We start from the raw sequence: 27,310 nt of genomic DNA, 5'->3' as shown, positions 1-27,310 counted from the left end.
TTAATAGCAAATACCCAAAATGTATCGACATAATTAATCAAAAATACCATGTCCTTTACAATTACAGTTCCAGTCTACATTCTTCAAAAACTTTGAGACAAGTCCACTCAAACCTTGACTTCTGTTACTTATAATTATAAATATATGTAGAACAGCTCCATTAAAAAATATTCAACATTCTCTTTTAATAATCGGAGAATTGCAAAGCAAACTAAATCCTTTAACAACTCCCAAATATTGGAGAAGAAGAGAAAAACCAAATTCATAGCCCACATTTTATATGTAGTGGGCATCACACACACATAATATATGTATAGCGTGCGTTAGAAATTTAAACGCCAAGCCTAAATTCCATGGCATTTTAATTTCATTAGCTCATCACATGATGGTGCATTGGGTGTCCGGATTATAAAACGGGTGAATTTTCCTCCACGGTGGTGGCTGTGGAAAACTCAACGGTGGCGCTTTCGGTTCATAGTAATTAGGTACTAGCTGATAATGGTAGCGATCTGTTGTTGCATGGTAGGAACCTGTTCCGTTGGGATTATAATATCCATAATCATGATTATTATAATAACTCTGCCCTTAACCATGTCCATTTCTGTAATTAGCAATAGCAACAGGCTTTGCCGTAATAGAACTGATGCTTATATCCTGAGTCATCCCTAAGTAGCTCTGCATGCTTCCCTGATTGAGCTAATAACTTCATAAGGGTGTCCGGATCGATTGTCCCCGAAACATGTGCCATCCCGGCTTGTGCATCCAATGGTGTAAGACACCCCTTATAATCAAATTAGACTTAATTAATTTCGTGATTAAGATTAATTAAAATAAAATCAATTGTGCAGATCATGAATTCAAGCAACGCAACAGAACTTATGGAATTGATTCAAAGAAGAAATATATAATAATCCATATGTGTGTGTGTATATATTAAAAAGAGGAAGATAAATTAAGGGGCTTGTAAGCGAATTATATATTTTTCACCAGTATAGGCCGCGCACCAGTATAGGCGCGCGGCTGTACTCTGTAGATGGAATTTTCAACGGTATATAGCCGGGCGGCTATACTCAGTAAATCGAAATTTTCAAAAGTATCGCCGGTCGGCTATACTCTATAGATAGAATGTTAAACCGTATAGCCGGCCGGCTATACTCTGTAAACAGAATATTTTCAAAAGTATAGCCGCACGGCGATAACTTGTAAATTTCAATAGTATCGCCGCGAGGCTATACTCTGTGGATAGAACGTTCGAAGGTAAAATTTTTAGAAATTTTCTAAGGTATAGCCGGTTGGCTATACTCTGTAAATATAAAATTTCGAAGGTATAGCCGCCCGGCCATACTATGTAGACGTAATTTTCAGCAGCATAACCGCCCGGCTATATGCCCTAAATAGAAATTTCCAAAAGTATAGCCGGCCGGCTATACTCTGTAAATAAAAATTTCCATCGGCCGGAGGATGAACAAGATAAGTTTTTGGATCTATGCATGCGTAGGGGTTTTTATGGTGACCTGTTTCTTTATCTTTATGGTCAAACTTTGGTCCAACCTGTCCATAGAATGAAGATCCCAAAACTCTGCTGGGATTGAATGCATAGACGCTCTTTTGTTGTTCCTGGATCGTTCCAATACTGGTTTCATTCATGTATCCTGTCACTTCACTACACAAGTGGAATCTATTGACAATCTTTGTTCAAGTTCATCAAAATATTGTGGTCATGGATAGAATCTTTATTGAAAAATCAAGTTACCCAATTCAACAACAGACAGAAGATTGCTTGCTTTTCTTTGTCTGTTCCAAACGCCACGTGTAATATGAGGGTTGTTTCTTTTTCTTTCCGGAACATTCCCAAAATCTCTGCTTTTCTATCTCTAGACCCTCCTAGATTGTTCTCTGTTTCTCCATGAAAATCACGAGAAAGAAGAATCGAGACAGACAGGCAGACATAGACCCTGAACTGAACCCATCAAAACCCATCCTATATAAATCCACCCTTGCACTTCTTCATTCCCCATCACAAAGAATTACAATCAAAACCACCCATTTCCCATCAAAGCAGCCTAGTCTCGATTCCATTCCCCTTATTTATTTAATTTCCTTCCTCACCAAAACCATCACCATCACCATCACCATCACCATCACCATGCCTGGGAGGATAGTGACGAGGATGGTGGCCCTCTTAGGCCTCCTCCTCCTCATGCTCATGGCCGCCACCACCACCAAAACCCATGCCTTAATTCCATACCCAACAAGACCATCATCACTAAGTCTATGGGACATGACCGATGACCCCTTCAGAATTCTCGAACAAACCCCCTTCACCATCCCCAGAGACGTCTCCGCCGCCGCCCTCCAAGACACGCTCGCTTTGGCACGTGCCGACTGGAAGGAGACGGCTACTGCGCACGTGATCACATTGGACATTCCGGGGATGAAGAAGGAGGACGTAAAGATAGAGGTGGAGGAGAACAGGGTTCTCAGGATCAGCGGAGAAAGGAAGACGGAGGAACAAGTGGAGGGTGACAAGTGGCACAGAGCTGAGAGGACAAATGGCAAGTTCTGGAGGCAGTTCAGGCTGCCTGGGAATGCTGACGTGGATCAGATCAAGGCTCATCTTGAGGACGGGGTGCTGAGAATTACGGTGCCAAAGTTTGCTGCGGAGAAGAAAAGGCAACCTAAGCTCATCGACATTGCTCACCACACTACTTCCTCTGATGATGCGGATATCAAGGCTGCCAGTGCCAAGGTCGCATGATTTCCAAGTTACCTATATATCAATATGTATAACAAGTATCTTTGTGTTGATGACTTTGGATGGGGCCTGAGCCAAATTAAGTTTTTGTAATGCATGATCTGAGATCTAATAAAATTATATAGAAATTTTCATGGTAAATTTTAAAGTAATGTCTCATGTATGGTTTTTGTAATGTGATGAGAAGTTAAAACATTATTTTATACTTTTTTTTAAAATAGTGTTTTAACATTTATTAATTTATTTCCTTTTTTATATCATTTCTCATTTATCAATTATTTTTTAAAAATTATCAATTTTTCTATTACTCCTAAGAAAAAGGTGGACTCCATAAAATGAGACATTATTACTCAACGAATTTTCTAAAAGTCAAGCTACATTGTAATAAATTTTCAGCATAAGAATAATAAGTATGGATTCACATTGTAATAAATTTTCAGCATAAGAATAATAAGTATGGATATATTAGAATCCTTGTTCAAATCTTTTATTAAGAATTTGTTTTCTCAAGAGACTTATAGTCCAAGCATTTAAGAGTAGGTATTCTATTCGACGAGTTGATGTTTGCACTCTTATTTTATTCACCTCCACTTTATTTTATTTTTTTAATATATTTTAATTATTTTAATTATTTTTTAATCAGCTCTCTACCCCATTTGAATTTCCCTTCATATAACGCTTGTATTAAAATAAATTTTTTTTCAAGTTTTTAAATATATTTTAATTATTTTAATTATTTTTTAATCAGCTCTCTACCCCATTTGAATTTCCCTTCATATAACGCTTGTATTAAAATAATTTTTTTTTTCAAGACCTATAATTTACCTCTGCACCTGCTCCTAAGTTCAATTTTCCCCTCCTTTTAGTATTCCTTTTATAAAAGTTTAAAAAGTTGATTCTTCTACCCTTATTTGTTTATTTACATTTTTTTTAAGTTTTTAATACTTTTAAATCAGCACTGTTAAGAAACAAAAAGGAGTGTAAATTAAAAAACAGAGTGGGAATTTCAGAAGAGAGCATAAATGGATAAAAAGGAGAAAATTAGCACCCAAAATAATTTTAAAAAAAAAATTCTGAACCTTTTCTAGGCTCTTCATTTTTCATTTCTGCATAATTTTAATTTATGCGCCTTAAGTTCTTGTGGCGGTTTGAAAACTGGGTGAAGTTTCGCCGATTTTCACAGAAACTCCAGAGAGAGGCATCCCTCCCAATAATACCAATAGGTCCCCATCCTCGCGCATACAAGTAAAAAGCTTACAATTTGGTCTCAGTGGAAGAAATAAAGAAAAAAAGGAATACCAACGGAGTTCATGGAAGAAGTAACCCTAAGCCCTCAATCAAAGACTCTTACTTCTGAAGATGACAACAATGGAGACCAACCCATGCCCGACCTCCCTGACCAAGACCCTAGCTCCTCTGATTCCGACTCTGATTCTGGCTCAGAGGACGGAGACCAAGCCCAGAAAAACCTGCAGCTCCAAACCCTAGAAGCCGAGCTCTCCACTAACCCTGGCAACTACGATGCTCATGTCCAAGTATTTACACTTGTGAATTTCCATTATCTGTTTTCTTTTTTCTTCTTTGGCTATGCATTGTTATATGATTACCCTCTGTTTGGTTGCCGAGTAAAAAACCTGAATTGGAATTCTTATTGTTACTGCTCTAGTACATAAAGATTCTGAGGCAGATAGCTGACATTGAAAAACTGAGGCAAGCAAGGGAAGCTATGAATGAGCTGTTTCCGTTAACCCCTTCTATGTGGCAGGATTGGGCTAAGGACGAAGCTTCTCTGTCCACTGGGTACTCTCTTTTCGTTATCAATGCACTTCTGTTAGCCTTAGTGCTCTTCATATTTAAAAACAACCACAATGGAAACATAAAAGAAAAAATAGTGCCTGTTTTGGGTCGTTTATTTTTCTTTTTATATTATTGTTTGATTTGAGATCACTCTATTTTCTCCACTTTGCAGGTCTGATGCTTTTCCTGCTATTGAAAAGCTTTATGAGCGAGGAGTCTTTGAGTATCTGGTTGGTTATGCTCCTGTCTTCCAGAACATATGCAATTTTAAAATCCTTATATCTTAATATGTCATGTCATATTTATATTACTTTTGGACAGTTTATGGGTGAAAAATGACAATGAGAAGCAAAAGAAACAATATTAACTATGAAATGAAATAGGATGCCATCCATTTCCTTCAATTAGAGCAGAATAATACCATACCAGCAATGTTTCTGTTTTGCTTCCACATAACTCGCCTCATTATCTCTGCAAAAGGTTTCTATTATCTGTGCTTTTTGTCACAATCAAATGTGTAATGCTTTGCAACTTTTTCCAAGACTGAAGCTTGATTATTGGATTACTTGTAGCTCATCTTTTTCTGTTGTTAATGATCAAAGAATTGCTTGTTTGGAGTATCGACAGTTAACTATATTACCTTCAACTGCAGTCCATCTCTCTTTGGCGTGACTACTTAGATTTTGTTCAAGAAAATGATCCCTCAGTAAGAGAATGTTCACCTGCTGGTATTTTAAAGGCAAGAGATCCATTTGAACGCGCTCTTACTGCAGCTGGTTTGCATGTTTCTGAAGGCAGTAAACTATGGGAAGCCTACAGGAAATTTGAGCAAGCTATATTTGATGCTACTGATGAGACTGATAATCAGGTTTGTAGTGGTAAATTGGACATCTTGGCTGTCTTTTCATGTATTACATCTTTCTTTTTTCACAGAAGTTTTTGTTTCCTAGTAAAAACGAGAGAGAGACTACAATCTGATCTGAACTCCATATTTGACTTTTTTTAGTCTCATTGTTCAACATTTCTTTGTGATCTTTTCTTTTTTGCCAATATCTTTTTGCTTTGCTTCAAATTTACATGTTAATATTACGATTAGGCTTGTGATATTTTAATAGTTAAGTCATACAGATGTAAATATGTGGATCAGTATCTAATTTTAGTTATGATTCAGATATCTTCTTTTAATACCTGTTAGGGAACAACGAAAAGCCTATAGGTTGTTTGGAGTGAAAGAAAATAAATAGTAGAAATCTTGAAGAATGTTGAAGAAAAATTCAGAATAGTTTGGAGGAGAATAAGAATTCCCTGAAGCTTTTTTTTAATGCATGGGAAGAGTGTCGTTTAGCACTGTTTTTACGGTTCTTTGATGTGTTGTATTGTTTTCTTTAAAGCTAACTGGGTTATTCCAAAAGGATGCTTTGAGCTTATGAGTACTAAGTTTGAGGCTTTGGGAAGGGGCAAGAAGGCCAAACCATTATGGGGTTGTTTGTTGTTGGCAGTTTTCTGGAACATTTGGATGGAGCACAATAGAAGAATCTTTGAGGATTATAAGGGTGTGGGGGTAGATGAACTTTGGGATAGAGTGAGGTTCTGGGCAACCCTATGGGCATCGGTTTTGGCTGATTTTAAGATTATGCTCATTCGTTTATTGAGCATGTTCTATTTTACATTTTTTGAATTGTACTTTCTTGTTAATTGTTCCTTCCCGGCTTGTGGATTCCTTATTCACTCTTTGTAATTAGTTGCCCTACTTTAATAAAATTACGTTTCTTTTAGGAAAAAAAAAAAACCAGAGAAGTTATTTATGTTGTTCACCACTTTAAGAAGAAAGCATATAATTGTAATTCTGAACAGAGTTTTATGATAACTAAGTTATATTGTAGTTTCCTTAAACATTTTTACAGCTTGGTTTTTTCAGTTAAAATTTACATTTCTTAGAAACTAAAGATAAAGCAAGTCCCAACAACAAAACAGAGATAAAAAAACCTAAAACAAAAAAAGAAAAGGACTCATAGTTCTGATTCACCTTGTTGAGTAGAGTAGAGGAAAGCAAAAAAGTTGAAGCTGAGCCAGATAATGCCAAAACAGTGGGAGGGAACATAATTTTTTTGTGGTGGGTGGTTCTAATAGAGCGAGGGTACACAAAATTTTATCCTTGAGCAGACTATTGACAACTGCGCTTTCATAATTCAATGCGGTTTAGGTATTTGGTGTTTTGCACTTCAGATTTAACCTTTAACCTTCTGCTTGAAATAAATAAATGATTGTTTTTAGTTATAAAAAAAATTAGAAGGAAAGTTCAAATTCTACCTGCAAACTTAAAAATGATGCATCGCGGTCATATATGTGTTGATTTGAATGCCCCAACAAGTTTTGTTGCTTTGATCGCTTACCAGTTATTTATTATTCATATGTTGTTATGGTTGTCTTTTGGATAAGTATTGCTGCTTTTAGATACTTAAATAATTTTTGGAGATCTATAGATAAGAAATGCTTCTCACATCACAGGCAAGAGACAAGCAGATTCAGCGCATCCGTACTATATTCCACCGTCAGTTGTCAGTTCCCCATGTTAATATGAGGTCAACACTTTTGGATTACAAGGCATGGGAGGTGGAACAAGGGAACATTCTTAATGCTGGCTCAAGTGACCTGGATGGGATTTCATCCCATGTTGCCTCAGCATACAAAAAGGCGTTGGAAATGTATAATGCTCGTGTTCATCTTGAAGAACAGATTTGTCGGCAGGATATGTCTGACTCAGAAAAACTTCAACATTTCATGGTATGTATCATTTAGAATTAGTACTTCCTAGAATTTTGGAATAAAGAAGTATTTATGTTAGAAATGACATTGTATTATTCCTTTTTATTGGCCATTTTGGCTTCTGATATCCTTGCATCCTTGTCTTGTTTGAACTTACTGTTAGTATTTTCTGCCTCTCTTTTTTCCTTTCTTTTGTATAGGATTGTCATTGTGATTTCCCCCAATATATTTATTTACTTCACGCGTTAAGTTTGCAGTTTATGGAAAGAATAATTTATTCTGTTCTGCAGAACTACTTGAAATTTGAACAGTCTTCTGGAGATCCAGCTCGGGTTCAGATGTTGTATGAACGCGCTATTACTGAATTTCCTATATCCAGCTATCTCTGGCTTGATTATACTCACTATTTAGATAAAACATTAAAGGTTTTTTTCCTTGTTCATTTCTTATTAATATTTTCTGTTTTGAGGGCAACTCTCTGCTGGTTAAGTAATTAATGTTTTATGTTACCTTTTCAGGTTGGAAGTATTATAACCAATGTGTACTCCAGGGCTGTGAAGAATTGCCCCTGTGTTGGAGAGCTTTGGGTCCGATATTTGCTTTCCTTGGAGCGTGGGCATGCTTCTGAGAAAGAGATTGCTGCTGTACGTTTTAGATTTCAGTCTTGTTTGGCGAGAGCATTCTTTTATTGACTTATGTTTGATTGTTTCTAATTTGGTTATTAATTACTTGTTGCAAATTTGTTTTTAAATTGGTTATTAAGTTGCATCAGACATGAATACATCTTTGAAGCTGTGGGCTCCTCTACAAATCATGCATCACGTATTTAGCTGCCTAGTTGTTTTAAAAGAAAATGCCCAAGCAAAGGAAAGAACTAGCTCTGAACAGTTACTCAGAGTATGCCAACTTGCTTTTTTTTATTTCCTTCTGTAAATTGGTAAACTGACTGGGCCACATTAACTTTTAGATGTGTGAACCTTTGTTGTCCTTAATCAAGTCTGTCTTAACTATTTTTGTCCCCTGCATTTGGCCTTTTTGGTGTTCTCTACCATCCATCTTTTCATGTAAAAGCTCTAATTCAATGAGAAAATATGAAGGCAAAGTTTGTCCGATGGTATTTTCCTCAATGCTTTAGAAAGGTATTCCTGATGTTGCTATTATGTTAATTTCCTTTTCTATCCAAAATTTCCATCTACACGATACATATTTAATTTCTTGTGATCACGTTGTATTACGGTAAAGAAGGGCGGGGTTGATTTTGAGCTCTGATTACAGTGAGGGATGAATGACAGTCTTTTGGGATGAATGAGTCTTGGACTCTGATTGTGAAGAAATGCCAAAACATTTGACTCTTGACACGTTCAAAAAAACTAGTGAATCAAACTGTAGAGCAAGTAGGTCACTCTGAAGAGAATGCAATGGTAATTACAGAATTTGCTTCGCATCAGACTTAATCTCAACCAATATATTCTACAACGAGTACTTAAGTTCAACTTTCACTATGACTCCAGTGGGATGCCTTTACCAAACCAGAAGTGAAAAAACATAAGAAGAACCAATAAAAATTATGTTTTGAGAATTATATAGTGTCCAAAGTCCATTCTGATTTCTTGTGAAAAAGTGGTCTGCCAAATTATAAATTATTGCTCATTTTTCAGGTGTTTGAGAAGTCCCTGCAATGCATTCTAACCCTCGATGAGGTACATAAATTCCTATATTTGATTTGTCTGTCTGTCTGTCTTTGGAATTTATGTTCAATGTTTTTCTGAATATGTTTGTTTATTGAACTACGATTTTTTAGTTCCTGGATTTGTACCTCACCCGCATAGATGGCTTAAGAAGAAGAATCTCATGCCCTGTTGAAGGAGAGAGCGTCTTGGATTATTCATTAATAAGGGAAACCTTTCAGGTGTGTTATTATCTTTTTCTTACGTAAACAAACACTTCATTTTGCTAATATTCAGCGTGAAGATTATAAGGAAAAGTAGTTAGGAATTAAACTCCACAATTACCAATTTGCAAATACGTAGTATGTGTGTGTTGGTCTTTTGAATTAAATGGGATTGTGCAGGGCGGGATTTCAGTCGTGACCTTGTACTTTGAATATATAAAAAAATAAAAATTAGGTGTTATATATTTGTACAAATATATGTGTGACCACGCTTGAATCGATTGAAGTCCTATTAATATTCTTAGTTTGTTTCTATTATAAAAAAAACATTACGAGTATGTAATCTATCGAACGAAGGAAAAGAAAAAGAAAGAAATCAAGGGAAGTCACATCTGAACTTGATATATGCGTACATTAATTAAGATAAACTTACAGAAAATACTATTCTACGACAATTCATGGTTTTGAGCTAGAACTACATCAGCTTTATTTTTTGTACTTTTTTTTTTCTTCTTCTTTCGGTTCATTTAGTAAGAATGTAACAGTATCAAACGCGTATTATTAAAGGGTGAGCAGTCACATTGATTGTGTCCAGGGAAAAAAATTTGGAGTCACATTTGTTGTCTGTCATGCCGGATGACAAAAGCATTCACTACTTGACCTTGGTGAAGCTTTAATATCTTTCACTTAAATAAAGTATATGTGGAATTTCTTATCCTTCTAACTACCAAGGTGTAGTTCTATTAGTGATACTTTTTCTATAGAAGGGAATTACAAGTGGAAAATTGTTTGAATTTTTCTTTAATTGATGAGGTAACTTGTGAATCCATGTGAATTTGCTTCTCTGTGGCAAATTTGAAGGGAACTTTAATGGATTGTAAAGGAGAGAATGGTCTTGTAACTCTTCTCCTATGTGATAATACATTTGAAGATTCAAGGTAGTGTGTGATTCCCAGTTCTATCACTTTGGGAATGGATATGAGATCCCTTTCCCATGTTTGGCAATTGATCGGGTTTGCCTTTTTGACGGGTATCGAAAACCCACAAATGGAGGTTTTGCATTCCTAAAAGAAGAGGTGGGTTTCTTATTCCCATTCCCTAGTTTTAACTTCATAATAAATCACAATGATAATTATACCCTAATGTTTATTCTTACAAAAAGTAAAATTCTGTTGGTATCCTGATGAAATCATTTCCACTCCCAACATTCTCAAACACTAGAATAGGAACGTTAGGCTTCCTGAGTTTCAGAAATAGGTGCATAAGAAAGAAAGAAAAGAAAAGAAAGAGGGTAAAATAGTTTTATTATATTAAATATGTTACAATTTGGCCTTTTATGTGTGTATATAAAACTACATATATACATACATCAGAGTATCTTGTTTGTGTAATGGCCTAATTGTTGGTTATTGAACTCTTTTTTTAATAGTCTTTTATTTTGGCTACAAATGTTCCTATGCATATTCAGCTTTTCTGAGCCCACAAATCTAACTATGTCAATCTTGTTCACGTAATGACCTAATTGTTGATTGTTGAACTTATTTTTTGTTGTGTGGAATCTAGGCTCTATGACAAAATCACTAGTTGTCCTTTATTCTGGCTAGAAATATTCCTACATATATTCAGCCTATTTGAGCCCACAATTCTGATTATGTCAATTTCAAGTAGATGACCTAAAAAATTCAAAGTGATCTTCTGGTCGTTTATTGCTATGTAATTTAGGAGTCCTGAAGGTGTGGTCCTGAACAATACAATCTATATGCTGTTAGGATTCTGCTAAGGACTTTGAAGGCTTTTTGCATTTTAGAGAAAGAAAGTATTGTTCACACTCATGGAAATTCTAACAATTTATACTTTCAGAATGCATCAGAATACTTTTCACAATACCTGAAGAACACGGATGGTTTGTTACGTTTGCATGCTTATTGGGCCCGTCTAGAGCTAAATCTGCGTAAGGACTTACAGGCAGCTCGTGGAGTGTGGGAAAGTTTACTTAAGATATGGTCTGGCCATTCTGGCATTCCTAAATCTGGATTGTTACCTTGGCATGATTGTTGTTAGTGCTGTTGTTTTTTTTTTTTGTTTTTTTTTTTTGGGGTTTTTTTTTTTTTTTTTTTTTTTGTATGATGCTTAATTTTATGTTTGTTCTGTTAGTGGTTCAATGCTGGAAGCCTGGCAAGGTTATATAACTATGGAAGCTGATTTGGGCCATGTGAGTGAAGCCCGTTCTCTATATAGGAGATGCTACAGTAAAAGATTTCCAGGAACTGGTTCAGAGGTAAGGTCTTCTTTCCTCATCTATATCTTCCAATCAAACCTAGTTTACTCAGCTTATATGGTTCTTTTTTCTTGGGCTTGATTTTGGGTTCTGATCTGTGTGCATTGTAGTTTGAGTATGATACACTATGTTCCTCTTCCATAATCCTATTCAAATATTTAGCAGAGAAATCAAATATAATATCTTGGTTGTTTTGTAGCAGGCAATGAGATTAGACTAGATGAGTATCAGTTTCCAAATTTGTTCAACCTATGGTGTATCAAATTTTCAACATTCTCCCCTTTCCCAGCCACAAGGTGTGGTGTAGAATTTGACTGTAAGCCTTTTGGGGTTTAAAGCCCTCAGGTGTATTTGGATCATATGGCTTCAACTTTACATTTACATCAGCGTTCATCGGCCAATTACTTTTATTTATTTATGATAATAAACACAGTTTTATTAAAAGAAAACAAAAGGAATTACAAGATGCATGGATAAGTAGTCCATGAAACACCTAAGACAACAGAAAAAACACAAAAGCCGAAAGAGAAAACCTAGACCAACAAACAGAACACCATCCCAGAGCCTTCAATATGAATGAAAGCCAGTTCTTTCAACCTAAAGTATGTTCTAGAATTTTCAGAACCAGGTTCTACAATCAATGATTTTTTCAAACTAGAGAAGTGTTTTCTCTTGATAGGTACATGTGATGAGAATACAATTTCTTCCATGTTGAACACTAGATAATGTATTTCATTCCCATGTTTTAAAAATTCGCTTCTAGTTTGAGTCAATGCAAGAAATCTGGTGTTTATAACTTTATAGTACACAACGTATCCAAGTAAAATTATCTTACTGCACCTGAAATTCAGCGCAAAAAATTACAAAACAACATAAAATAAAGTTTCTGGAAAAGGAAACAAAAGCACTCAATAATTGAAAATTTTGGAACTTATTTTTGAATTATGTTATTAAGTAATTCGGTGGAATGTCTAGTAAATTATATCAGTCTTGCATACCCGCTTTCCTAAAAAGCCTTGTCTTTTGATAGTAGTTGTTCACATTCTGTGAGCATTTATACCAACTCATATAGTTGACATGTAGTTTCATTACAAAATCTAACTACCTTGAGACATTGCTTGTTTAATTTATGATGTGGAAAATAATGTTGTTTTAAGGTTCTATTAGATGTTGTCTATTTGTGTTTTTTAATTATATAGAACTTTGTTCACTTGCTACATAATACATGTGGGATTAGATGATGCCTTCCCTCTCTAAAAAACAGAATAATTCAGGACATCTGCTACTCATGGTTACGCTTTGAGAGGGAGTTTGGTTCGTTGGATGATTTTGACCGTGCAGTACAGAAGGTACATTTTCTCTTTTGCGCGTACGAATTGAATGTTGTATGGAAATTTAAATCATTTAGTCTATGTGAATGTGAATGTGAAGGTAATTTTTCTACTTTATGTTCCCTTTATTATGGGTCACAGAACAGTTAATGATAAAATAAAGTTGGAAAGTTTGTCAAAAGAACTGTACTATGAAAATCATGCTGAGGGTTGTGCTTCATAAGGTTTTTGCGATGTTCTCAACTTAGGTAATCTTAGTGGAGATTTGTCACCCAATCAATAACAAACTATTCATCATATTAAAATGATGGAATGGATGTTTCCTCTATCAAAACTGAGTATACCAGTACTAGTTCTTCTATATCCTGTATCCTATTTGGTTCAATTTGAGTAAGTATGCATATGTATTGCCTTGTTAATTGAATAGATTTTGAGCAAGTATGCATGTGTATTGACTTGTTAATTGAATAGATATACTTGACTTCTTCTCCTCTTTTTAGGTCACTCCTCGCCTGGAAGAGCTTCAATTATTTAGGTCACAGCAAGAGTCCAAATTGACAGAAGAGGGGGAGAATTCCTCCAAGAAGAATGTTCGTGACAAGAGAAAGCAAGTTTCAGAGATACCTGATGAACATTATCCAGCAAAGAGGCAGAAAGATGCATCTCAAAAGCCAAAGAAAGCACATGGGAAGGATTCTGATGTTCTGAACCCAGGTGAACAAACAGTGGAAAAGATCAAACCCAAGGGTGACAAACCGGACATACAAAATGAGCAACGGATGAAAGAGCGTGTTCCAGAGAAAACAAAAGCATATGCTGACCAGTGCACTGCATTTGTATCAAATATTAACCTTAAGGCAAGCATACGCCCCCAGTATCCCTTATCATTCTCTTCTTTTTAACGCACATGTGTGATCTTAGAAAACTGTTGGTATTTTGCAGGCAAATGATGAACATCTGCGTCAATTCTTCAGTGATGTTGGGGGAGTGGTTGCTATTAGATTACTGCATGACAAGTTCAGTGGAAAGTCAAGGGTCTCTCTCTCTCTCTCTCTCTCTCTCTCTCTCTCCCCCCTGTCAATTTAATTTTTTTTCCTATCTGTGTGTTGTGCTTTGGGTTGAGTATTTTGTACTGGATGTACTATAATTTAGCACTTTGCTACAAATGTCATGCTATCATGCATTAACAAGAGTCTTAAAACACATACACAGATATAAAAGTTATGCTGACACTAGGGTGGTAACTTGGCTAACATGTATAATGTTAGTGTGCTGCCGTCAAAAAGGCATGGGACCATCTTTTCTTTATAATTGCGTGCAAATCCTTCGTAATTTTCAGTATCTCTAAAAGGCTGGTTTAGTTGATAAGAATAGTTGACCTAGGACAATTTAGGCATCTTTCACTATCATACGGGGGATGCTAGAAGTGGCTAATGTCAAGAATTTAATGATTTGGTGGTGAGGAGGGGTCTAAAGGTTCATAGATGGGTTGGGGCCTTGAATGGTTTAATGGTTTGGAGGCATAAGAGGATTGATATTGAAGCTGAAGTTGACAACAACTATCTCTGATAATTTAGGGCTATTTGGGAAGACACTTTAGAGTCATAACTTTATATATATAGAGAGTGATCGACAATGAAATAATCCTGGCATATAACTACGTTCTGGATCTGAAGAAATTTTGTCTTCTTTTTAGTAATGATGGACTAATTTGATTCTAGGAATAAAAAGATTTAATTATGTTTTTTGTGCTATGGTAGTGGCTTTGATCTAATTCCAATGTTACAACTAGTAGAAAAGTGTATAGACCTGTTTTATCACTCTCAACCAAAACCTGTTCTGACCCTAAAAACCCCACAACTTTACCTGTAAAGCCATACAAGACTCATCCTTTTCCTGATGCCACTAGCCCCGGATTGTAGAACTTGAAATTGTCAAATTGAAAAGTTACATGGAAGAGCAGTGAAATTCCTCACCCTGTACTCTTATATTTTTTCCTTTAAAAGACAGCTTCATTATCCTTCACTGCATAATGAAATTGTTTTATCTTTTGCATAGTGGACATATCCCGTGAGTTATGGTTGTTAGTTGATGGCAGGAAGTTTATAAGGCTAGAATAATGATATTATATTATCTTTCATAAAAAATTTGTTTTCCTTGAAACTTAAAAAAGCCGTGGTGCCATGGCAGCAGCAAGTGGCCTCTGCAGCAGAGGCATTCCCCTTTGATTGAGGAAGAGAGGGTGGGGAGTGAATTCTTTTTAATTTTAATTTAAGGGGCACAGTTGTGACTCAGATTACAAGATTTACAAAAAAAGGTAAAAATGTGAGATTTGGGGCGGTTCGCTGGGGCTAGTGTTAATAGCTTATAAAGAAGGCTGGTGTAATATTCTGTTTCATTTGATTGTATGCCAGGTATTCATCTGGTATGCAAGGTTCAAGCTTCCTATTCAATTTAGTAAGGAAGCATTCCTGTTGTATGATGCACATGAGTGTTCTCTAGTAATTATGTCTGTGACATCTTTGTGAAAGGAATCCGGCCAGATTTTTTGGGGAACAAACCTCGGGAGCTGTCGTACGTATCTTTCATACATGAACTTAATTTGATCTATCTATCAGTATATGGGATTATTGGACATGGTGCATGAATCAGTAGTGAAAAGTGCATTGTTGATATGGTCTCATTTATTTTAGAATTAATTAAATTGACAGAATCAAGTATATGAGGATTATGATTCTGCGCCTTTCACTTTTTGATTAAAATTACCTTACTTATCATGGCAAGCACAGAATAAAGTATGTTTTTAACATAAAAAATTTGACTTCATTGTACTTTGCTTTCTTTTTATCCGTGTCTAGGAGGTTCTGATTTTATATTTCATTGAACTTGTGAAGGGACTGGCGTACGTGGATTTCTCAGATGATGCACACCTCGTTGCAGCTGTAGCCAAAAATAAGCAGATGCTTCTTGGGAAGAAGCTGAGCATTGCACGATCAGATCCAAAGCATGGGAAAAAAGAACATGGTAGGCCAAATGGATTGTTTTCTACATAACTGTGTGCACACATGCAGAATCTAAATCAAATTGATGCATTTATAAAAATTACATGAGGTTGAATTCGAGTATTTATATGGAATAGACTCTCTAATGCATACTTAATTTTATCGTACATTTTATATTGTGTACCTGATGAATGGAATAAAATAGTTATTCATCAAATTTTGCTCGGTTTGAATGTAGCAAATCTCAAACTAGTTGAGTTGAACTGAATTGTTAATATTCATAAAATCTTCAATTCTTAGGGACGGATTCTCAATTCTCCAATATGAAACTCATACTTGAAAAAAGGTCTCATGTATGATACAAGTGGAGTTATCAATTAAGCTAATTTGCACCTTTGGAATGGATTCAATACGTTGTTTAGGGGTTTGATTATATCTAATGCTTGCTCATTTACACTAAAACCTTGTTCACAAAGGAGAGTATCTGTCTTTGCTGGTTTGCAAGTGGCTTTCAATTTTTTTTCTTTTGTGGATAATTATTATAATTTTTTCAAAAGTGGGCGAAAGCTGAAACCCAGTACACAGGATATCTTGAAAAAATTGAAGTCTGAAACCTAACTGGATATAATAGTCTTCAAGCCTTAAACTTAGAGACAATATCCACTTTTGTTGAGAACGAATATAATAAAACTTTCTGCATTTCCAAAGGTGGCTGCCTAAATTTTCTGTATGTGAATATTTCAAGCTGTCCTATATGTTGTGCTTACATTGTTCCATCGTTTTCAAAATTCTTCATCTTATGAGAGAAATCTATTTGAACTTCCTTTCTGCATGTGGTCATAATGCTTGCTTGTTTTGTTGAATACTTTTTTCGCTTATGAAGTTAAACTGGTGCAGCCAGGGGATCTGAGTCTAGAGAATCTGCTGAGACCTCCAATGGACCTAGGGCACATCAGGCACTGCAGTCTAGTCATAACCGCGGAAGCGACAATGTGCAACTGAGGGGTAGGAACACATTTGCAATTCCCAGGAATGTCCTTGCACTTGGTCAGACTGCAAATAAACCAAAAACTGAAGAACAAGGTGAAGAAAAACCAAAATCCAATGATGAGTTCAGAAATATGTTCCTCAAAGGCTAAAGCTTTGTTATTGGGTTCAATCATGGCAACTCTCTTTTTCAAATGCTTTTTGGACACAAATATGACAAAGGAAACACGTCTTCATAATCAAGAAAATATCACAGAATGACTGGGATCTAAATGAATTTGATCCAGTACATGCAGAAAAGAAATATATTGGGTTGAGAGCCTTATTTTGGTTATTGTAGGTATAAATGAATTGGATCATCTGTTACCGGTTACAGAATGTATATGAGGTCTAATTTTCCTTACAAATGTGTACGCTAGATGGTTGCTTATTGTAGCCATAATGCAGGTCCTTCCTCTGCATTGACTTGGATTGTAATTGTAGCATGATCCTTATAAACTCGTCCTTGGGCTTGTACCTCAAATTCTGGATGACCAAACAGTTTGAAACATCTGAACATATCTTCTGGAAGAATTTTGTTTTGTACCAGCACAATTAACAGTTGCCCCTTATATGCGATTACGATTGCATAATGTAATTTAAACTCGTGTACCTTATGCCTTGGATCATAAGGTGCTGCTGCCATTTAATGCATTATAATCAAAGTAGTGAAGGGCTTGAAAGCAAAATGGTAACATTTTAAAGCTTATTCATGTACATGCTCCATGTGCTTTAAAATTTGTCTCAGATTACCACATGTGTTTGCAAACGTCTCAAAATACCCCTTAAACTTTTAAAAACAGTCTCATGTTACCCATTCCGTCAGTTTTATAGACATTCCGTTACGTGCATCCCCACTTCGTTTTAATCTTTAACCTCTGCGAATAAGGGTTTTTCAGTTCTAAGAAAGGGAGAAATTGGGTGCTCATAGGGTTTGGAGAACTCTATCACTTGTTTACCAGAGAAAACTGTTTGGAATTTTGGTGTGGTGCTCATTAGGATTGAGTGTGGGGAGAGAGAATCAGAAGAGAAGAGGCTCCTTTTGGTGTTCAAAGATTGGTCATCACTTAGAGACCTTGGCAAGCATGAAAGGCTAGGGAAATTTGGTACTTCTTGTTGGGCTGCTTCTTGGGCTGATTGGTCCACTTGGAGACTTGGGTTTGTTGCTTCTTGGGGTTTTGAAGGGGATTTCTTGCTCAGAATTCCATGTTCAAACAAGTATAAATCAAAGATGTTGAGAAGGTCTTATTCTCCTTCTTCTTCTTCTGTAGCCTTTTTTTTATTATTTATTTTTTTTAAAAAGGGGTATAACCGCTTGGCTATACTTTTAAATATATTTTAAATGAAGTGGAGCTCAACGCACATAACGGAATGTCTATAAAACTGACGGAACGGATAACGTGAGACTGTTTTTAAAAATTTGGGGGGTATTTTGAGACGTTTGCAAACACATGTGGTAATCTGAGACAAATTTGAAAGCACAAGAGGCATGTACATAAATAAACCTTCTTTTAATGAAGTGAGTGATCTAAGATACAATAGGTGGTTATATCAAGTTTGATGTTGGCTAGTTTATAGATTGTGCAAACAAACTGAGGGTTTTTTTATATTTTTTTTATCAGTTCACTTCAAGGGTCTGAAAACATGAAAATATCAATGATCATACATTTTTTTTTTAATTGAGGAAAATAAAAAATGTTTTTCAAGTCCCCCTTTACACGAGGGGCAGAGTTGATAATGGATACCTCAGCACTTTACCTCTCATTAAACAAGATCAAGATGTTAGTCATGCTACATTTGGGTAGTACATTCATAGTCGACAATCCACTTTATTAGAAATTAGAGATGTGATTTACAATATGATATGTCGACGTATGTTCGGCAGTTTATGAACCCAGTTCTCAAGTAAATAAAAGTTAAAGCTTGCAAATAAAAGAAAAGGAGGTGATTATCTTTCAACATTGGTTCAACAATTACTACACAAGGTCATGAGGTGTTGCTGTGCAGTGTGACTATTTTAAATTGAGGAGCCGACTCTTTCCCTGCTTGTCTGAGAAGACAGTGGGGAAAAGTCACTGTATCCAGCAAACATGAACATTTTCCTGAAAATTTGCAGATATATGACTCATTGGTGTTTTCTTACACGCCACTTCATCTTATTGTTTTACTCAGAGTCACACAAGTCATGTACGCAATTGCTTGTTGTGTATACCTCAAAGTCAAATAATAAAGTTAATAATAAATGTTAGGTGTCCAAGTGCTTATGAATTTCTTGAATCTGCACACTGAAGATTTCTTTTGGTAATCCTGTAGAGTGAAGACTACACAAACATGTAATGTACATGCACCATGCATGATGCATCATCAGCCATATGAGACTGAGGAGAGGTACTTTCTGCCTGCAAACTGCCATGCATGGTCCGATGCTTTTCAATTAGCAAATAAAAAAACTGCCATGCATCGTCTGAATGATATTTTTCTTCATTTCATTTGAAATTCTTTAGACAAGTTGAAGAACATAAATATGGAACTATCAATGCATAAACAAAATAAAAAGTTGTAGTAGTTGAAGGGAATTCAATGCAATTTGCTTCTTCTTCTATTCTGCTTTTCTCCCCCTCTTCCCCCCCTTATCACATTCTCTCAATCATACATTAGAAGGTGGTGGGGTTGGGAACTTGGGAAGGAAGCAGGTGGATACTAACGGGCTTTGTAAAAGGGATGGTACCGTATAATAGTGTTTTCTGAGTTAGATAGCTTTGAATCTTATGCCTTACCCCCAACACAGAGCTTTAATTTGGTCCCTTCATACATACGTGGCCTCTGGGTCTTAAGTCCAGACAAAACTTATAAAGTGGTGGGAATGTTCCCAACGGCTAGCTAGATAGTCTTTTCCTTTTATATGTCAAAGCGCAGATTAAAACAAAGTAAATGTGCTGTTGATTCTACGATCGATAAGGGTAGGGCCCTCGAAAAACAGAAAGCACTACTGCCTACCCAGTGTTCAAATCAAACCACTGAAAATAAATTAATTTAACCACAGAAAGCGCACACACATGCTTAAAGCTTGGAATGGAAATTAATCAACTTTTCAGATGCTTACCAAAGTATGGAAATCTGCGTACAATTTTATGTCACGCCTCTGATCCCCGCAAGCTCCCAAAGAAAACTAAAAGAAAAGAAAAGAAGAAAAGAAAAGAAAGGGAATGATTATGATTACCCATATATATCTCTCCTCCATATGTTGTTGCTGAAAGCAAACTACAAAGATGCCATTATATGTATATGTAGGCAGACAACTAAGCCACTCTCAAGTGCAGATCTAGACAGACAGCCTATACACAACTGAACTCAGGCTTCAATTCAAACTGGAAACACATGCGCAAGTTATTTAATCGCCACAATTTTAAGCAACTGTGGACTCTGGTAAGACACTCCAATTAAGGATTATATTACCTTTTAGCTCCCCTGGAATTTGGAAACACGTACGCCATGATGATTTTTTGGATTGCCAATAACAGCTCCCTTTCGTAATTAGTTTTTTCATATCTTTGATTGAGTGACATTGTGTTGAGAGTTTATCCCACATTAAAAATGCGAAGGCTTACATAATTATTTAAAAGGTCTCCGGCCTCTCGATCCATATATTGCCAATTGTTCATATATAGGTGGAGGGCCTAATTTCTACAATACTATTTTCAAAAACAGTGCAAATGCAATAGAAGAATTGAAATTATTGTGGAAGAACTAGCTAACTTTGAAGCAAAAGCTATAATATTAGAATGAATTGTGTGTTTGAGTAGTTATCAATGCCTTTATGTGCATCACATGTCGTTTATGGTAGAAGTGAATCAAGACATGAAAACAATAAATGCGGTTGGTCTAAGAAACGTGAGTAGATCAGAAAAAGAAAAAATTGGGAAAACATAAACAGCATGAGTAGGAAATGAGATATGTACATATAGAATGATGGCCTGCCTGCCTGTTTCGGATCCTGACAGTAGAAGAAAAGAAATCGCTATTTCTGCCCCAAAGAGAACCAAATACATTAAAGCTGGAGCTGCTATATGCTTTACAAGAATGAAAATGATAACATCCTTATAAAGAAGAAAGGAAGAGAAAGAAGCAAGAACATAAAAAAAAGGGTGTGTGCATGAGTATTTATGAAGTTAGCAAGAATGATACCATTATATACTGGTGGTGGTCACCTTTGCACTCTTACCATTCAATCTATTACTAGGGCAGACATAACATGTATTTAGCTACCCTTGGGTTTTCAAAAAGGATATAGCTAATTGAAAACCAAAAAAATCCTAAAAAATATGAACAACTTAAATCGAGGAATAATATATATATATATATATATATATATATACTTGAATGAATGATTGTTTACAGCACTTGTGTCAAATATAACCGTTATATGTATTGTCTCCTACTTGTTTCTCGATTTGAGTCTTTAATATTGAGAAAGAGAAATAATAGACTAATAGATAGTTGGTTCATATATCTTTAGCCTCAGTTGAAAACCATGCATGTAATGTAAGCCACCTTTGTTGAATTTGCAATTGAATTGATCAGATTATTTGGCAAGTGATATTATATATATTAGTGAAAGGAAAAGACCCAAAAAAAAAAAAGACCCAAAAAAAAATAATATGTATATATATATATATATATATCAATGGTATGCTCTAATAAATTAATGGATAAAGCAAAGCAAGTTTGTTGTAATGAGAAGCATGTGAAAGTCTAAGCGGAGAATCGAAAGGGAGAGAGGAAAAAGGAAGGAAGCAAAACTAGACAATTTGATTCGTAAAATGAATATGATTGCCTCTTAAAGGAAGATTTGGTTTCCTAAGACAAGGGCCAAGGCAGGCGCTGCACCTTTGGAAGGAGGAGTAGGTGAGATGAGATTATTAGAACAAATCTTTAAAGCTGCTATCTCTCTCTCTATCTATCTATCTTATTATGATATATATATGAATATAACATCCAATCTAGTTGACCAAGAATATAATTTGCTTTTACTAGACCAAAAAGTTTTAGTCTTCATTTGACAAAATAAATAAAGTGAATATTATTAGAATAAATCCTTAAAAATGATTTATCTTTAGTTTTTTTGTTTCTTTGTTTCTTTATATGAAAAGCTAAAAAAGAAAGAAAGAAAAAAACGAATGTAAATGGCATGGAATCACATGCTCCATCCAACTACCCTATCTACAGTTTTATTTTAATTGGCTTCCAAAAATGGTAGAAAATAAAGTAAATATAAGTAGACACGCAAAAAAGAGAATTAGGGCAGCAGTGACTGAGTGACTGATGGAGATGGATGGAATCAAATTTTGTTTTTTTCCGATTAAAAAGAAAAAGAGAATTTTTGGGCTCTGAGAGGCATCTTGAAAATTGTGATCAAGCTGCATCATGTGTCATCAATACCATTTATTTTTGTGGCCCATTCTCCCGGCAGTACATAATTAATCCTTCCTTTTTTCTTTTTTTTTTTTCTCTCTCTCTCTGTCTCACTCACTCCCACATTCAATTCCCACAGAACCGAATGAAAAAGTCAATTTTATATGATTATCAGCTCCTAGGGTTTAAAATAATTTACTAAAAGTCCCATTTTATAATTGAAAATGCTATGCAAAATTAGCTTGCTATAGGCTACTCTGTGTTTGTGTATCTAATTAAGATGTATGATATATATATTGTTCTTCTGTTTGTTTGTTTTTTCTCTTTTGGACTGAACCAAACATGTATTTCAAGTCATGCGGGTTAAAGTTGAGAGAGAGAGAGAGAGAGAGAGAGAGAGAGAGAGAGAGAGAGAGAGGAATATGCAATTCAAAGACTGAACGAAGAGCAACAAAGAATTACTAGAAAAAGAGACAAACAAACATAAAAACAAAAAGCTAAAGATGGTAAAGGACTTAAATGTGGTGTCGATATTGAAATAAAGGAGAGATAATAAAAGAATAAAGTGATTTGAATAAAGTTTAAATTTTTTAAATATAAAAGATATATATAATTTCTCCCTGCAGTGCAGAATGTGTAAAGAAAAACTTTACCGGACAACAACATTGTGGTAATTTCCAGCACTCTCTCAACTCTAAACTCTCACTCTCAACTCTCAACTCTCAGGGCACTCTAGGAAAACTATACCAGACATTGGCTATTCCATGCATTATAAAATATAGTAAATATATATTACTAAAATTCAGATTACTACTTTTACTAGGATTCATTAATATCAAACTCTAAAGTAATCATACTGCTAAGATTCCTGGTACTATACATCACTGTTGGATTAGATAGTTGAACTATTCTCTCTCTCTCTCTCTCTCTCTCTCTCTCTCTCTCATATTTCATGTGATTGTGATGAATCTGTATGAATTGATTTGGCATTGTCATGATCTCTGTTTTCCAAGGGGACATCATTGCCGTATTGAGTAATCCCTTATTTGATGCATGAAACAACAACACTTGTGATCTTGAATATACCCACATTAAAGTTTAGCAAGAAATGTTGTTATTAAATTAGTTTTTGTCTATATAGTTTAAATTCAGAGTATGATAACAAACATACTACACAAGTTTAATAAGTGAATATTACATTATACAAAATTAGGATTAGGTGGCGTTCTCTGTTTAGCCTCGAGCGTAGATCAAAATATTGTATAAATTGCGAGCATCTCATCATTAGCACTTGAAAATCCTAATATTTTGAAACAAATTGTCATCATTACCTTGTAACCTCTTTTTATAGAAGACTTTAACCTAACTTGAGCACGAATCCTTTTGCTTAGCGATTAGGCTTGCTTAAAGCACAATTCTTTCCTATCTACTCGGCCTCATTCATGAAAAATTCAGATATTCAAACAATTGAATGTATAAGAAGCTTAAGAATATGTATCTATTGTGAGAAAACTTCATTTAGTTTTTGCTAGCTAGTTAAGGTAAGAAAAGCATGGGAGAGACACAAACAATATTAGAATTTTGACTGGTCAGCATTAAAATTTGCAGAAGAGTGCCTCCAATTTCTTGAACAAATTAAATATGTGAAATACGAAACAAAGTAAGGCTCTTCAAATATTTCTCTAATTTAGATAATTTGATAATAAATGGTTCACATGAGTAGCATGAATCTTTCTTTTAACTCATCACAAGGATGAATGAGGACACAAGATTTATTTATTTATTTATTTTTGTAAGTAGCCAAATTGTTGCATGCAGCCGAACCCAACAGTGGAGGCAGTAGCAGTTGTATGCATGATTTTGTACACTTATATATATATATATATATATTTATTATTGGATCTTGAGTAGGAGCTGCATTTGAGAGTGTGAAGACTGAAGACCAAAGGTAGGAAAAGAATGTTCAAGCGGTTTTTTAATTCTAAGTCCAGCATACTCATAATATAAAAATACAACTATACAATATCAAGAGGAAGATTTTTGCTAATTTTCCCTTGGGCATGCAACATTACTTTTCATAATTCCTTTTGATTCTCTCTCTCTCTTTCTCTCTTCTCTCTTCTCTCTCTCCTTGGCATTGTATTCTGGCTTCCTTTGTCCTCCTCTCCACTCTCTGACACACACTGCTCTCTAGGTGGCGTAAACTTGCCTGATAGTGCAAGCAATGCTTTAAGCAAGCACCCCACTTTTTTCTTCTTTTTTTTTTTTTTTTGGTTTTGGGGTGCCCTTTGAACTCGCTTCTCCAAAAACTCACTGTGTATTCCTCTTTGTCTGTAAAAAAAGCACTGCTTTCTCTCTCTCTCTCTCTCTCTCTCTCTCTCTTATTTGGGCCCCTCATCACTACTCACTGTAGCTGTGTGTAAGCCGATATTAATATTTAGTGCTTCACTAGCTAAAACCCACCTCCAAAACCAGGTTCTAGCACTCTCTAGCTAGCTAAGCCATTAGCTATACCTATTCCCTTTCTCTCTATCTCCTCTTCCTCTTCTCATATTCCTCTCTCTTCTCTTCACCACTCACTAACTCAGCTCCAAATTAATATATCAGTTTACTCTTTTTTCTTTTGTCCACTAGTAATTCATGATTTGTTTCTCTCCCCCATTTTTAGCCAGAGACTGTCTCCTCTTTCTTACATCCTCTTAGTTTGGCTTTAATCTGCTATGGAAACGGAAGGTGCTGTTTGCTACTGTTTAAGCTCATGAGCAAGATTCTCAAAGGGAAGTCGGCGTGTTCATCCTGCTGCTGTTTCCTTCTTTCTTTCTCGATTTCTATTTCTAGTGGGATCCAAAAGGAAGAAAGAAAAAATAGGTTTACTTCTCTACTAGCTTTGTCTCATCTTCTATTATTAATTTTCCAACCATCATTTTCCTTCTTGGGAAGTCTTTGAGTGGTGACCCCCTTTCACTCCCTCCCTCCTCCCCCCTCTATGTGTATCTCTTTCAAATGATAGAGATATGTTGAGTCTATAGAGAAAAGGTGGTTTGATTTGCTTAGATTGGTTTCCAACTTTCTGGGTGCAGTACACTAGTATTTGCTTGTTCTTTCTCTTTCCTTCTAAGTTGAGATCAGCTGATGATATATGTACATATATATGGATATGTATATTCAAAGTTGAGGTGGCTGATGGCCTTTTAATTGGCACTTTGTTCTTTGATCAAAAGGATTTAATATTAGCCCTAGGAGGAGGACCCATATCCCAGAGTTCAAACTTTCTTTCCCCTCTTCTCTCCCCTCTCCATTTTGTTTGCTTCACTAAAAGCTAGAGAGCATAATTGTCAAAAAATTAAACTCCTAGGTATTTGAGGAGCCAAAAACTAACCACTTTTTAGTTCTAATCATTCAAGTTCAAACCGAGCCTCCTAATTCTCTCTCTTGTTCCTTCTCTTTTGGTCTCCAATTACCAAACAAACAAGACCCAAATCATTAAAATAATACCTAGAGGAAAAAGAGAAAGATCTAGCTAGGACTGATTATATAATGGAACTTTCAAGTCAAGAAGCTGGGGAGATCCCAATCCCAATAAATAGTTCCTATGGTGGTGGGCATGGGCATGGGCACATGATCCATCATAATCATCATCATCATGACCCTGCAGCAGCAGCAACAGTAGTGCCCCACAACCATTCCAATTTGATTCCCTCCTCAGCAGTGCCCCAAAATCAAAACCCCTCCAACACTAATGGCTCTTCCATGCCCACAAGCCTAGATCATCATCACCATCACCCCCATTCTCATCCTCATCATGAGGAGGAGGAGCATGTGAACATTGTGCCCTACAGCTGTAAGAAAGGGGGGGTGAGGTACAAAGAGTGTCTCAAGAACCATGCAGCAGCCATGGGAGGGACTGCAACTGATGGGTGTGGTGAATTCATGCCCAGTGGAGAAGAAGGCACCATTGAAGCTCTCAACTGCTCAGCCTGCAACTGTCACAGAAACTTCCACAGAAAAGAAGTAGAAGGTGAGCAGCAGCCCTTCCCCTCCTCTTGGGATCATAACTTTCATCATACTATCAACAGGGTTGGCGTTGGAAGCAGGAAGTTCCTATTAGGCCCTGGCCATCACAAGAATTTAATAGCAGCCCCCCAAGAGGGTTTAGGGTACCATACAATGCCCTCATCAAGAGCAGCAGCACCCCACCAGATGATAATGTCTTACAACATGGGAATGGGAATGGGGATGGGGATGGGGGCCCTCCCTTCAGAGTCTGATGAACAGGAGCAGCATGATGGTGGTGGGGCTGTGGGCAGGCCAGCAGCAGCACAGCTAGCAAAGAAAAGGTTCAGGACCAAGTTTACACAGGAGCAGAAGGAAAAAATGTTCAACTTTGCAGAGAAAGTTGGGTGGAAGATTCAGAAGCAAGAAGACTCTGTGGTACAAAACTTCTGCCAAGAGATTGGGGTCAAGAGAAGAGTTCTTAAGGTTTGGATGCACAACAACAAACACAATCTTGCCAAGAAGAATACCCCACCACCCCCACCCCCACCCCCACCTGCTTAATATCAATTAAAAAATTAATTACCATCTCTCTCATCATCCTCTTTCGGTTTGTGCTTAACTCTACCAGTAGCTAGCTTATATTACTGATTATCATATTTAATTTACCCTGTCTTTTTCTCTTTTATTTTATAATTTTGTCCTCTTTGATATTTTTTGTAAGTTTTCTTTATATATATATGGAATAGCATTGTGGTTATGCAATGTAGATTTTGAAAATTGGGTTTTAGTAGTGAGTTGTGGCTAGCTAGTTCATGTTCTTGTCCAGTATTGAAAGGGGACTTATATATTATATGTGTTATATTTTCTAGTAACTAATACCTAAGAATCCAGCTGACAAAGGAAAAAAAAAAAAAAGGAAAGAAAAGAAGAGGTATATATTAACCACGGGTCTTGCTAGCGGTTATAATTTTTGTTCATGTTTGTTAGAACTAGATTTCTTTTAACAATGGATCTTGGCATTGTGAGTTAAAAATTTATTCCGTTTCAAAGTTTGAT

General features: G+C 35.9%; 3 protein-coding genes across 4 annotated transcripts; all 3 read left to right on the top strand.

The window, feature by feature from the left end:
• The first annotated feature begins 2,001 nt into the window (after window positions 1-2,001).
• Window positions 2,002-2,828, top strand: LOC117614172 (16.9 kDa class I heat shock protein 1-like). Its single transcript, XM_034342892.1, has one exon. The coding sequence runs from the start codon at window positions 2,147-2,149 to the stop codon at window positions 2,756-2,758; it is 612 nt and encodes a 203-aa protein (XP_034198783.1). The 5' UTR covers window positions 2,002-2,146; the 3' UTR covers window positions 2,759-2,828.
• A 958-nt stretch (window positions 2,829-3,786) lies between these two features.
• Window positions 3,787-17,491, top strand: LOC117622926 (squamous cell carcinoma antigen recognized by T-cells 3). 2 transcript variants are annotated; one of them, XM_034353748.1, is made up of 16 exons: window positions 3,787-4,290; window positions 4,422-4,555; window positions 4,725-4,782; window positions 5,205-5,420; window positions 7,061-7,336; window positions 7,609-7,743; window positions 7,837-7,962; window positions 8,977-9,018; window positions 9,120-9,227; window positions 11,070-11,212; window positions 11,364-11,487; window positions 12,762-12,836; window positions 13,319-13,675; window positions 13,761-13,853; window positions 15,713-15,842; window positions 16,718-17,491. In XM_034353748.1, the coding sequence occupies exons 1-16, from the start codon at window positions 4,066-4,068 to the stop codon at window positions 16,957-16,959; spliced, it is 2,484 nt and encodes an 827-aa protein (XP_034209639.1). In that variant the 5' UTR covers window positions 3,787-4,065; the 3' UTR covers window positions 16,960-17,491. The 2 variants fall into 2 exon arrangements, with proteins under 2 accessions (XP_034209639.1, XP_034209646.1); XM_034353755.1 differs by lacking the exon at window positions 7,609-7,743 and having other exon boundaries at window positions 3,860-4,290.
• A 7,214-nt stretch (window positions 17,492-24,705) lies between these two features.
• LOC117634083 (zinc-finger homeodomain protein 4-like) lies at window positions 24,706-26,969 on the top strand. Its single transcript, XM_034367999.1, has one exon. It carries the CDS (start codon window positions 25,796-25,798, stop codon window positions 26,813-26,815), a length of 1,020 nt encoding a protein of 339 aa, XP_034223890.1. The 5' UTR covers window positions 24,706-25,795; the 3' UTR covers window positions 26,816-26,969.
• Window positions 26,970-27,310: the final 341 nt, after the last annotated feature.

Source organism: Prunus dulcis, chromosome 1 (assembly GCF_902201215.1).
Source record: "Prunus dulcis chromosome 1, ALMONDv2, whole genome shotgun sequence".
In the NCBI taxonomy this organism is placed as follows: Eukaryota; Viridiplantae; Streptophyta; class Magnoliopsida; order Rosales; family Rosaceae; genus Prunus; species Prunus dulcis.
This window is presented reverse-complemented; position numbering and strand designations above follow the sequence as displayed.

Bases quoted from the DNA above. Each gene is read 5' to 3' on its own strand.
- LOC117622926 (XM_034353748.1), top strand. From the start codon at position 4,066: ATGGAAGAAGTAACCCTAAGCCCTCAATCAAAGACTCTTACTTCTGAA. The intron at 4,783-5,204 runs GTTGGTTATGCT...CTTCAACTGCAG, and splicing joins GAGGAGTCTTTGAGTATCTG to TCCATCTCTCTTTGGCGTGA. The intron at 15,843-16,717 runs GTAGGCCAAATG...AAACTGGTGCAG, and splicing joins GCATGGGAAAAAAGAACATG to CCAGGGGATCTGAGTCTAGA.
- LOC117614172 (XM_034342892.1), top strand. From the start codon at position 2,147: ATGCCTGGGAGGATAGTGACGAGGATGGTGGCCCTCTTAGGCCTCCTC.
- LOC117634083 (XM_034367999.1), top strand. From the start codon at position 25,796: ATGGAACTTTCAAGTCAAGAAGCTGGGGAGATCCCAATCCCAATAAAT.